This window comes from Triturus cristatus, chromosome 5_1, assembly GCF_964204655.1.
Source record: "Triturus cristatus chromosome 5_1, aTriCri1.1, whole genome shotgun sequence".
Taxonomy (NCBI): Eukaryota; Metazoa; Chordata; class Amphibia; order Caudata; family Salamandridae; genus Triturus; species Triturus cristatus.
This window is the reverse complement of record NC_140587.1, coordinates 390,237,338-390,250,541: the sequence shown is the minus strand read 5'-3', so window position 1 is coordinate 390,250,541 and position 13,204 is coordinate 390,237,338. Positions and strand designations below refer to the sequence as shown.

Sequence of the window (13,204 nt, the reverse complement as noted above, 5' to 3'; positions counted from 1 at the left end):
ATACTAATTTATTCTGACTCCGAAGAAGAACATAAGGTACAGGTTAAGAAGATCTTACAGAAACTGCGAGAAAACAGCTTATTTGTCAAGTTAGAGAAGTGTGCTTTCAATGTAACGACAGTGGAGTTTCTGGGGTTTGTGCTTGCGCCAAGCGGAATAACCATGGATGAGCATAAGATCAAGGCAGTCTTGGATTGGGAAACCCCTAAGTCTGTGAAAGAAATACAAAGTTTCATTGGGTTCGCGAACTTCTATAGGAGGTTCATTCAAAACTTCTCCAAGAAGTTAATCCCCATTACGAGACTGTTAAGGAAGGGGGTTCAATTTGAATGGTCAAAGGAAGCTGAGGAGGCGTTCATTCAATTAAAGAAAGACTTCACGACAGCACCGATTTTACTCCATCCAGATCCTTCGGAGCCTTTCTTTGTAGAAACTGATGCGTCTAATTTGGCGCTGGGAGGAGTATTGTCTCAAAGGCACAAGACTACAGGACAATTGCATCCAGTGGCTTTCCGCTCCAGGAAATTGACAGCAGCTGAGATAAATTACACTATAACGGAAAAGGAGTTGTTAGCCATCAAAGATGCCTTTAAAGATTGGAGGCATTATTTGATGGGTGCCAGACATGTGGTTACTGTGTACACTGATCATAGGAATTAAAAAATTTTGAAGTCTGCCAGAACGTTAACTCCTAGGCAATTGCGATGGTCATTGTATTTCGCAGATTTTGACTTCGTTATAACCTTTCGACCTGGGTTGCAAAACGGTAAGGCAGACGCCCTATCCAGACTGGGTACCAAAGGAGTCTTGGAAGAAGTCAAGGATCAGGCTATCATCCCTGCGGAAAGGCTGGTCGGAGCGATCTTGCATGAGCCCCAAGAGAAGGAGAATCAGAATACAATGACATTGGAGGAAATGACAGACTGGTTGGAAGGCGATTCAAGACGAGAAGTTCGAGAAGGTTTACCATATCACGATGGTGCACTATATTTGCCCACGCCAGAAATGCAGCAAGAGGCCTTAAGGGAATGTCATGATAGCATTTTGGCAGGTCATAAAGGCATCACGAAGACAGAAGAATTGGTAAGACGACGATTCTGGTGGCCGGATGTGGGAAAAGATGTACGCCAGTATGTAGCCACATGTGAGATCTGCGCTAGGGGAAAATCGGAACAGCAAGCACCTCAAGGGTTCTTGCGACCCTTACCCACACCACCTTACCCCTGGCATACAGTTACCTTAGATTTAATTGTAGATTTGCCATCGAACCAAGGGTTTGACACGATATTGGTTTGTGTGGATGCTTTTACCAAGATGGCACATTTTGTACCTTTAAAAGGATTACCCACAGCTAAAACACTAGCGCACACTCTTAGCCAAAATATAGTCCGAGCACATGGTATTCCAAAGGTTTTAATATCCGACCGGGGTTCTCAATTTTTATCCCATTTTTGGAAGGCCTTCACCCAAAAATTGAATATAGAAACTAGATATTCCACTAGTTATGATCCAGAATCTGATGGGCAGACAGAGCGTGCCAATCAAGAATTAGAACAGTATCTGAGACTGTGTTTATTAGATCAAGAGGGAGATTGGCCCGATTACCTGTGGGCGGCAGAGTTTGCGCATAATAACGCTAAGAACATGTCCACTGGTTATACTCCCTTTTATTTGAACTCGGGTAGGCATCCCCATCAATCATTAAGTTTCCAGGAAGTGGATGTTCTGGCAGTTACAGATTTAGTTGAACACATGACACGAGTGCATAGTCTAGCCACAAAAAATCTAACCAAAGCAAAAAAAAGTTACAAACACTACGCAGCTAAAAAGAGAAGGAGGGAACCTGAGTTACAGGAAGGTGATAGAGTTTGGCTGAATACAAAAAATCTGAAACTGAAGGGAGTCAGGAAGTTTCAACCAAGATTCATAGGTCCCTATCAAATAGACAAGAAATTGAGTACCTTGAACTACCAGTTAAAGTTGCCCAAGGGGTTACGCATACATCCAGTATTCCACGTTTCTCTATTGAAAAAGACATTGAATGGGTCAAGAATCAACAAGCCCCCCAAACCAATCCAAGCTGAGAAAGGTGAGGAGTTTGAAGTACGGCAGATATTAGATTCAAAGTTGCAGAAGAGAAAACTGTACTATCTGTTGGATTGGAAGGGTTATGGTCCCGAAGAAAGATCTTGGGTATTGTCCTCAGACGTTCATGCCCCTCGGTTAATTAAGGAGTTTCACAGTAAATTCCCCAAAAAACCCAAGCTGAAAGGAAGCACTTTGAGGGAGGGTACTGTCAGGATTATCAAACCACGAGTCAGGAAAACATTGCTTGTGAACACTGTAAGAGTTAAAGCAAAAGGAAGAATCAGGAAGGCAAAAGACCAATTTAAACTATTGACAAAAACTGATTCTAAGATGGCCGCCAAGGGCCTCCAGTTTGGACAGCGAGTTAGCGCTCTAGTGCTCCCTCGCAATCAGGTAGATCCAGGTGAAGCGCCTGTGCTGTGGCGCACTTCACCTGAGTATTGAGAGAGAGTAGGTTGCTGAGGTGCGACGCGAAGCAGACAGGGAAAACTTTGTCGCGCACCACTTTTGCAGCATTCCCTGTTCTGGAGTTTCTGAGGAGGACGTTGGAGGAGAGCGTCAAGTCTGTTCCGTGAGAAACTTGAGTCTACTGAAGAGCGCGGTAAGACTGTTCCGTGAGGAGCAGTTCGAATATGCGCTAGTGATTAATGAAGTAACAAGCCTTAGACATTCTTGCTTGCAGCAGAGTAATCTCTGTGAGGATTTGTGCCAGAACTTTGAGCTAGAGTTAAGCTTCTAGTCACGAGTGAAGATCTATCTAAGACAGAGCGAAGTACAATTGCAAGAACTAATGCTAGTGACACTTACGAGTCATAATTCCTGTTAAAAGTAAGGAGAAAGACATCAGGAGAATACGAGAACCAGATACATACATTTCGAAGGAGACAGTCTGTATAGAATATCGAATAGCATAACTCCTAATAGTATAGAAGGTGAAGCTAAAAAGAAAGATACTCACCAACACAGAATCCCTTGTAACGTCCAGCTGTAATTCCGATAGGTGAGGAGCCTGTAAGTGAAAGAAGTAGAGTTAAGAAAGAGAAAAGCCCAATAAAGAATTAACACTCTAACAACTTCAGTTACAGCACTTGGAAGCAAGAAATAAAAGAAAAAATACACAACAGAAGAGAGGCAAGGGTCACACTCAGACAGGGTAGGTAATAAGACGAAAGAGTATATTGGGAGGAGAGCAGATAGACATAGGACTAATTGTGTTACTTACATTACAGTCTTAAGCTGTCGTGCTAGCAGAAGAAGACAAGAAGGAAGAGTCAGAAGAAAGAAAATAAGAAGCAGCAGTGTGGCCGTCTCTTCTCTGTCCCGTCCCCTTCCCCCCCCTTGGTTTTGTTTGGCACACGTGCAGTAAGGTGCTGTGCTGGAGAACCTGGAAGGGGCATTGGGAACTTGCGGCGTTCTGCTCCTGTGCATTGAATCGAGTGTGGTCTGACACCCCCGCATGTACGCGCTGCCCTCCCCAGCCCCCCGTATGTACGCGCCGTACCCCCAGCCCCCCCACGTATGTACGCGCCGTACCCCCAGCCGCCCCGCGTATGTATGTGCCGTACCCCCAGCCCCCCCACGGATTTACGCGCTGTACCCCCAGCCCCCCCGTGGATGGACGCGCCATACCCCCAGCCCCCCCATGGATGGACGCGCCGTACCCCCACCCGTGTATGTATGACGCGTACCCCCACCCCCGTAGGTACAGTGCGGACCACCACCCGTGTATGTACGACGCGTACCCCCACCCCCGTAGGTACGGTGCGGACCCCCAGCGCGTACCCAATGTGATTCGTATGGACTTTTTCACATACGAATCGTACTTGCCAGTTTGTACGGGACTTGTACGATTCGTACGGTAAAAAATCCAGATACGATTCGTACGGGGAATTTTTTTCCAGGATCGGAATCGGCCCCTATATTTTTGAAAACGATATTAAAAACTTCGATATTTTAAAAATCGATATTACTTACCTTCAAATCAATATTCTTGAAATCGATATTCTTGCTGACGATATTTCCATGTTGAGTTTCAATGGGGTAGCCCACAAAAGCTACATGACCTGGGTCAATAATGCAGTACAATATATAAGTGGTCGTGGTAGCAATTACTTGGAAAGAACAACCAACAATTAGAATAGCGCAATCCACACTGTATGATTGTTAAATGCCTTAATCAAATGTAATAGTATCTCCAAGAAGGCATTTAGAATGCAATTCAAATTCAAAGCATTTCATATTTTGGCAACACAGTTTGTGGTACTTTAAAATTTGGGACCGCGTAGGAGGCATGGCCCTACCCTGCCTATTCCGGTATCAGCGAACCGCGAATGGCCAATGCAGTATGTACAAGTGTTTTGCATAATGTTTCATCGATGGATTCACTTTGTATACGATATTACACATCGACTTCGTGGGGTCCATTTTTGGAGCAGTAGCCATCTTATGGTTTATGGTTGCCCTCACATAGGCTGCGCATTAAGGACGTGCACAGGCCTTCAGAACACATGTGCCTTCTATTTGACTTCTCTGTGACCTGTGCAATTTGGCTCCACCGCCCCAGGCCAGTCCGGTCTCACGAGCTCCCCGTCCTACGGCCACCTGTGATTAGCATCAGGGTTTGACACACCATAAAGCCTTTTCATCCCACACAAGCCTCCGGCTAATCTCTTTCACACCTGACTCTTCCTGCTTTATGGCTTGTTTTACCAACAGGAGTTGCCCGTGTTTATTGGGGTCTGCTGATATCTAATGAGGGATCTGAGCCTCGCTGGGTAAATAATTGTGGGCTGGCTGAACTGGAATGTGGGATGGTCATCATGACTCTGCCTTTTCGTTTGTAAAGAATACATATGAATGACCATATCGTAAAACGAGGAATGTGTGCCTGAAGCATGATTTTTTGTATATAAGGAGAAGCCCGTTTTTGTAAGGTTAAGCAGTCTCCTGAGAACATACATTGTGTTGTACTTCTCGGATACCTGTAATTGGTCTGCAGCCAATAAATACGATCTTTGACTTCACCTAGAAGACTCTGTGTTTCTGTGGGTCTGAAACAGGAAGAACTCGAAGTCTTCGGGTGTGTTCCCCTGCACCGCTGGGTTCTAAAAACCCAGTACTTCAAGTTGCTCCAGTATGTTGCGATGCAAAAATACAGTGCTCTTAGTGATTAAAGAGGGAGGAGAATTGGGTAGAAAGTGGTGGATGAGTGAGAAAAGGACAAGGAAAGGATGTTGTGACATATATACATCATTTGTACATAGTATAGGACCTTTCCGGCCTAACACAGATCAATAGTTCCTGGATAAACACATGGCTCTAATATACATGCGTATTTCACAATTTTGTCTTTAGAGTCTGTGTAGAAGTAGAACTGTCTACGTTTCGACCCCTGTCACAGACTCACGGTGGGGTCTTCATCAGGACAAGGCCATGAAGAGTACTTTTGAAAACAGCAGTATGACTGTGCCGTGTGTTCATATGTAGAAGTGTAGCTCCTCTACGGCTGGTGAGCTCCGATGTCACAGTATTTTAAACTCAATATTTCTGTAGGACGATGTTTTAGACTTGATATTTTTTCTGAATACCACCTGATCCTTGATGCTGGCTCTCCTTTTTCAGACAGCCTATAGATTTTGGGCGTATTTACAAGCCCCTTGCGGCACCGGTGCATCACTTTGCATAACGCACCGGTGGCGGACCCTTTGTGGCTTTACGTGTCCTTGAAAATACAGCCCCTTTTCAAGCCGCACTTTGCATGAAAGTGGCGTTCCATGGTTGTTGTTGTGGGTGTTCCTACGCAACACTCATGGATACAGCGCATTCCCAGATTTACGTTTCGTAAACTTGGGAATTCGTCAGAATCATAGGCCTCCCCAGGAAAGGCGTAAGGAGGCACAACAAGAAGAAATTCTTTTATTTGTTCTCATTTTTTCCTCTTTCTGTGCGTGCTGCATTCTGCAGCACACACAAAAAGAGGAAAACACCTCTTGTGATTGTTTTTGTGCAGGAACGAATTCCTTCCTGCATGAAAAAATCTTACCTGCAATGCAGGCATCCTTCCACCATGGTGCAAGTGTACCCGTGTTGGCTCATGGCATCCATATGTGCTCCAGCACTGCGGAGAGCTCTGGGATACATCATATTGTTATATATATAACGGATCCCTGTGCTTCAGAAGTAATGCAGTGCGATGCAGCCAAATGGCTGTGTTATTTCCTTGAAAATATGGCCGCTTATTCTTGACAGGAAGGCTGTCTCCTGTGTCCACATCATGGGTACACAGATGGGTAATCCCAGGAGTGAGAGAAAACAAAGATGAGAAATGTCCCAGCAACTGGTGACAGTCCGTCTGCTGTTCCAAAGTCAGGTTAGGGGAGAGATTGACACCTTCCACTGGCCCATCCTTCACTTTGGAGGCTTGGAGGTCAGAGAGAGGTTCACTCTTCTCTTCCTCCCTACCATCTGTCACCACCAGCTTAGTGACTTTAAACCTTTCAAAGTGTGGTGTGACACAGTTGCTGTGGTGAACCCTCTAGGGGTGTTTGGGGGTCTTGAGGCCCACCAGGTAGGTGACCTCCACTTCCTCTCCACAATCTCATAGGGCCATGTCCAACACTTTTGGCGACCCTTGGCTTCACAGGTTTCATTACCCACACTTTCTGTCCAGGCTGAAATTCCACAGGGGTAGCCATTTGGTCATACCACTGCTTCATTACCTCCTGGTTGGCCTCTAAGTTTTCAGAAGCTTGCTTCCAAAACTTTGCATCTGGCTTTGGAATGTCAGCATGTAGCTAAAACATCCTGGGGGGTTTCTTGGGAGCTTGCTTCCACCCCGCCAACCAGACTGAGAGGTTCCCTTATAGGATGATCTAACAGAAGCTCAAATGGGCAAAATCCAACCCCAGTCTGTGGTACCTCTCTGCAAGCAAAAAAAAGGAATAGTAAGAGGACATCCCACTTACACCTTATGACCTCAGGCAGCCCCTTGATCATGCCCTTGAGGGTCTTGTTGAATCTCTCAACAAGGGCATCGGTTTGTGGATGGTAGGCTGTGGAAAACTGATAAGTAACTCCACACTCCCTCCACATTGACTGCATATAAGCAGACATGAAGTTGATGGTCCCGTTAGATGGGGGAAAGCCACTCTGATATAAATTCTGATTAGGGCTTGAGCCCCTGCAGGTGCAGTCCTCAGAGCCATGGCCTCTGGGTATCTTGTGGCATGATTCACCATGATAAACCTGTTGCCAGTAGCTGTCTGGGGATCCATGGGCCCTACAATGTCTATGCCCACCCTTTGAAAGGGAGTGCCAATGACAGGCAAGGGATTCAGGGGAGCATTCAGCATTTGCCCTGTCTTCCTGCTGGCTTGGCGGGTTAAGCAAGTCCTACAGAATGTATCTGATGAAATCTTCATCTGGGGCCAGTAAAAGTGGGGGACAGGCCAGGCAAATGTCTTGTTCTGCCCCAGATATCCTGCCAAGGGTATCTCATGAGCCATCTCTGGTAGGAAGACCCTGTAGAATTGGGAAATGGCCAGTGCCCTGATTGCCCCAAGCCTTAGGCCCACTATACAGGAAGTGTTGATCTCAATAGATTTGGTGACTACCAGAGACATCACCAGCTGCCTGGGCTTTGGCTGTTCCCTCGTGCCTGCCAGGGCTGGGCACTCTTTCTGTGCCCTACAGGAATCCTCCCTGGTGGGTCCTCCTTCTAATTGCCATTGAGCAAGTTCAGGCAGGTCACCAACGGAGGCAATGCCCTCTCTACTGGGCTCTGAGGCAACCTCCTATAGTGCCCCATCCTCCTCAACTGAGAGAAATTCAGGGGCTGGTTTCCCACAGCTCTTGCCCTTCCCTCTTTTGGCCACTGTGTGGCCCATTTTTTAAGGCTCCAGATTTCCTTGACTCCCTCCTGGGCAGCAACGGACCTGATGGTTACACAAATCCACTCTGGCATTCCCAACATTTCCAGGTGCGACCTGAGCTCTACTTCCTTCCAGGTAGTATGTTCAAGATCATTCCCTAACAAAAAATCCATAGGCATGGCAGGGTTCACAGCAACTTTCAGAAGACCTGATACTTTCCCTCTCCACTAAAATAGAGCCAGGGCCACTGGGAAGGGACCAGCATGGTTGTCTGCGGCTACAACCTGGTGGAATGTATGGGGTTCAATCTGCTCTGGGGTCACCAGTTGACTTTTTATCATAGTCGTACAGGCTCCTGTGTAAGGGTGGGCGTAGTTCGCGAAGTAGCACTTCGCGAAGCTACGCAAAGTGAAGTTCGCACTACGCGAGCTACGCGTAGCACTTCGCGAACTGCGTAGTAACATGTTCGCACTGTGCAAGATGTTGTTTTCAATGATTGCACAGTGCGGACAAGCAACCGGCACTGTGCAATCATTGAAAATGGCATCTTGCACAGTGCGAGCTGTAGTTTTCTGCTGCTCGAGTAGATTTTTACTCGAGCGGCAGCTTTCTCAACGCGAACTGGTAGTTTCTCATTGCGAGCGGTCGCGAGCATACGCGACCCCTCGCAATGAGAAACCTGACCTCCTCGCGTTGGGAATCTCGCCGGGAGGTTTATTTTCCATGCTCGCGATCGCGAACAAGGAAAAAGTCTCGCCGGGATGTCATTTTACTTGCTCGCGGTCGCCAACTTGACGTTGAGGACCGCGAGCAAGCAAAAAATGACCGCAGCACTACGCAACACTACGCTACGCGTGTTCGCACTGTGCTACGTGCAGTTCGCGTAGTGCGAAGTAGCGCTAACTTCGCAAACTACGCGAGCGTAGCGTAGTGCTTCGCCCAGGCCTACTCCTGTGTCCTTCAGAGCTGCAACTCCTTGTCCATTGATGGTTGACCCACTGCCTATAGTTTGCAGTACTGGAAGGCATATGGGTTTTAGCACCATATCCACGTCACAGACGTCCTTCTTTCCTGTCCTGGCTCCAGACTCACTGCATGAGAGTATGCAGCCCTTTGTGTGTGGACAGGACAAAGCCTCTTCAGGTGTAAGGGTGAGGCTGTGCCCAGCTCCGCCCTCACATCTTCCAAGGAAGACCCATCAAGTTTCACCTAAGTTCCCTTTGTGTGTGGCTGTCTAGAGAGAATACACAAAGTCCAGCAGTCACCCAGACAATTAATGAGAGAGAAAGCCAGCAGACATCAAATGGCTAAGAGCAGTCAAATGTCTAACTTTGTAAAAGTGACATTTTCAAAATAGTAACAATAAATCTGACTCTGTCATTAAAGAAAATGTATCATTGCCATTTTATTGGTTCTAAACATAACAGATCTGCCTTTTCTCTATTAAGAATTACAGCGTATTAAATGTCATAAGGAATCCCCAATAATACCATATGAGAGGTGTAGACCTCACCGTATTGAAAAATTAGTTTGGTAGGTTTTTACTACCAGGACATGTAAATCTTCAAAGCCCATGTCCTACCTTTTAATTACATAGCACTCTGCCCGATCGGATACTTAGGGCCTGCCTTAGGGGTAACTTCTATGTAATAAAAGGAGAGTTTACGGCTTGGTAAGGGAGACTTAGTGGCTCCTGAATTAAAAGCTTATTATTTGGTGGCTCAATTGCAGTAGTTTGCCTAGCTGATCCATGCTTGCAGGTTCCCGGAGGAGGTTGGAATGGAGTTACTACCTGATTTAAATGCTCTGTTCAGAATCCTTTTGAATCCAGGGAGGTTCCCACTTCTTTGCGAGTAGTGCAACATTGTTGGCATCGTGGTCACTTGCAAACTTATATCTGACTTCCCTATGCCCCTGACATTCCGTTGAAAAGTTTGGAACAAATTACTCTGGGTGGGAGACTAACAGGCCTAGTAGAATGGTCAAATCATGGGGTGTTTAGATTAGGAGAGGACATTAAAATTCATGAGGTGAAGGCTGCTATAAACCATATGGCGACAGGGTCTGAAGGACATCCAGTGGAATTTTATTCAACAGATGTTGAAGAATTGGTGCCAAAATTAATCTCCCTCTATTCTGCAGCCCATGAGGGGGAATGCTCACCCCTCACAACAGCTGAGGCATTAGTAATACTGCATGGGCATATCAACCTCTGTCCATGCTGAATTTGGATCACAAAATCCTGAGTAAAATCTTTTCAACGCGCCTATTACCACTAGTGCCCAAAGTAATACATACAGATCGGCCTGGGTTTATCCCTGGATGGAAGTCAGTGCATAACATCAATAGACTACTGGCGCTTATGAAAGCAGAAATTGAAGGAAAAGTGAAAGTGGTGATAATGGCATTAGATATAGAAAAGGCACAATATTGGGCTGCATCAAAGCTGTGACATGTCTTTATCAGACACTGCAAAATGATATTGTAACACCTCTATTATGTCTCAAAGAGAAGTGGGAAGAAGATTTTGAGCATCCCATATCCGAGGAAGACTGGACAAAAATACTTGTTCAAATACTGTATCTAAGTTTCTTAGATTTAAATTGATTTGTTTTTATTTTATACCTGGGGCATATCTGACTTCGGGAAAAATATCTCGGATTTTCCATGTGGCAAATGTAGTATGCCCTTGATGCGATGAAGTAGGAGTGGAAATGCTACATATGGTGTGGCCATGTCCACTACTGGTGGGTTTCTGGAGGTCTGTTGCGTCCTGTATAAATGAGGTGATGCAGAGAACTAAAGAATTTCCTCCTTTGACTTGTCTGCCAAGTGCAAAAACATTACAGGGTTAATTGATTTGCACTGGTTCTTGCGAGAGGAGAGATAACTGTGCTTTGGAAGGCAACTAGGGCTAACAGAGTTGAAAAATGTAAGATGGAGTTGATTAATTGGGCAGGCGATAAAATCATTGTACTGCATACAAAAGTGAGGAAAGGAAGAGGATTAACTGATAAGGCTCAAGGATGGAATCTATTACTGGATTGTCTAAAAGATACTGACAAGGAGGATGTATCTGGAGAGGAAATTAATTAGCAATGGCTTTATGAAAGCTCTGTGAATCTGTTGTTCCAATACCAACAGCAACATTATAAATGAAGGATAGAGTACATGTAGTTACAAACTGTGAGTGGTGTATAGACTATGATTTTATTGTATAGAAGCACAATGTGATAGGGACTGGACCTTAAGAAAGATGGGGGGAGGACAGTGGATTTCGGATTTTGGTAAAATTGAGATTTCACTGTGTAATGTCTATTTTATAATAAATGCCAATAAAAATCGGTTTACAATAAAAAGGGGGTTTTAAATGGCAAGTCAACATGGACATGTAAACTGCACCCACAGGTTCTGCAATGGCAAACCTGAGACATTTTTAAGGGGCTACTTAAGTGGGTGGCACAATCTGTGCTGTTGACACACTAATCATATTCAATTTACAGGTCCTGGCACATGCAGCGCACTTTACTAGGTACTCAAAGTAAACAAAATATGCCAATTGTGGCTAGATCAATCAAAGTATGTTTAGAGGAGTGAGCACAAGCACTTTAGCACTGGTTAGCAGTGGTAAAGTACTCAGAGTCCTATGGCCAACAGAAACGAATTTAGCAACATTGGAGGTAAGCAGGCAAAACCTTTGGAGGAAGATCACCCTAAGCCTACCTGGTCTAAAATTATGTGTATTGTGAAGGGCACTATCACCCAGTCGGGTATCCTGATGCCGAGCAGGTAAGATTGACCAGCCGTGCCACAGGGAGAAGGTTATTCAAACAGTCTTCAACTTCTTGTGTAGCTCAAGAAGTGAGGAGAAGGTGGTTATGTATAGAGGGAGGTTGTTCACAATAGTGGGTGCTCTTTCAGCATCGCCCCTTTGGAGAACGGGGCAGGGAAGGAGGGCTGCTGAACCTTCTCAATGAGAAATGTTCACCTCCCAGCACTTTCTGAGTTTCGGTGATTCTTTGAGGTAGAGGTGAGTAGGTCACCTGAGCCACTTGTCGTATTCTGAACAACGCTAGAAGCGCCCGCATTCTGAGCATCCCTGTAGAGAGGTACTCGACACAGGGCACACCAGGAACTTGGGGGCATATTATCAAGACAAGCGAAAACTGCCACCAAAACGGCGATAATGGGCTTGATAATATGCTCTATGGAATTCCAATTGAAGCCCAGGTTAGATGTCCTTCACATCTAACATGGGCTTCAATTGGAATGTTATCTATCTATCTATTGCCTGTCTTGATAATATGCCCCTTGAAAGGTTCATTTAAAAGACTCCAGAAACATGCGTGGAAGAAATTTCAGAACTTTCTGAGAAGTATTTGTTAACATCCTGTAATACATGATACATCTTCAACCTTAGAAGAAAGTAAGTATGTATTTATTTATTAAGAGCAAATTTAAACTTAAGGTGTCTTTGTATGATTCATAGACAATTGCTTTAATGTATGCTAAGTATCACTTCTCACAGTTAGTCACTGACTGACGTCTTGAATATGCCATTTTTACAAAACCACCCACCCACCCACGGCGCTTCAATGTTAAGCGTCAGAAGTTAACCTACTTGATAAGAACAAAAAACATAACTGTGTGCTTGATAAACTATTGCTGGGAAGAGAAAACACCTATCGCACGGGTGATGTAAAATGCTGCGAAAGACAAAGCGCCATAAAAAACTAAGCAAAGAAGGTAACTGTTCTTCAGAAAACTCTTGCAAAGGCACTGCTGGTGTTTAGTTAAGTATTCGGATTTGTTGTCTGACGTGACACAATAATATAATCCCTACGGTGTCTCTTCAAATTATATTTTATTTTATCGAACGCGTATTAGACATTCTCTCCGAAATTCCAAATGCAGTAAAAATCCAGATACCGAGATGAGTACTGAAGAATAAATAAATGTAAATTACGGGAGAAAATAATGATTTTCCCCAATAAGTAACCTAAATTTCCAGATTTGATAGATGAATTACACTGACTCATAAGTATTAAGGCATCTCCAGTTTTGAGGCTCTCATTGGGGCATATTTACAAGGGCTTTATCTCTGCTTTTTTGGCTTTTAAAGCCAAAAAAGCAGAGATAAAACCATCGCCCTATTAACAAGAGGGTGCTAACATGCATTAGCGCATGTTAGCACCCTTTTACCCAACGCCCCCCTTTGCACCTCTAATGAGATGCAACGTGGGCGT

At 44.9% G+C, this 13,204-nt stretch overlaps 1 protein-coding gene across 2 annotated transcripts in view; it reads right to left on the bottom strand.

The window, feature by feature from the left end:
- Positions 1-13,204, bottom strand: part of LOC146830921 (uncharacterized) — a 250,207-nt gene that overhangs the window by 235,437 nt on the left and 1,566 nt on the right. For both annotated transcript variants that reach the window (XR_014961498.1, XM_085605109.1), the window contains exon 2: positions 3,047-3,097. Coding sequence is in view for 1 of the 2 variants with exons in the window: in XM_085605109.1 (XP_085461235.1) it covers positions 3,047-3,097 (51 nt within the window). In the remaining variant the exon portion in view is untranslated. The remainder of the gene's footprint in view (positions 1-3,046; positions 3,098-13,204) is intronic.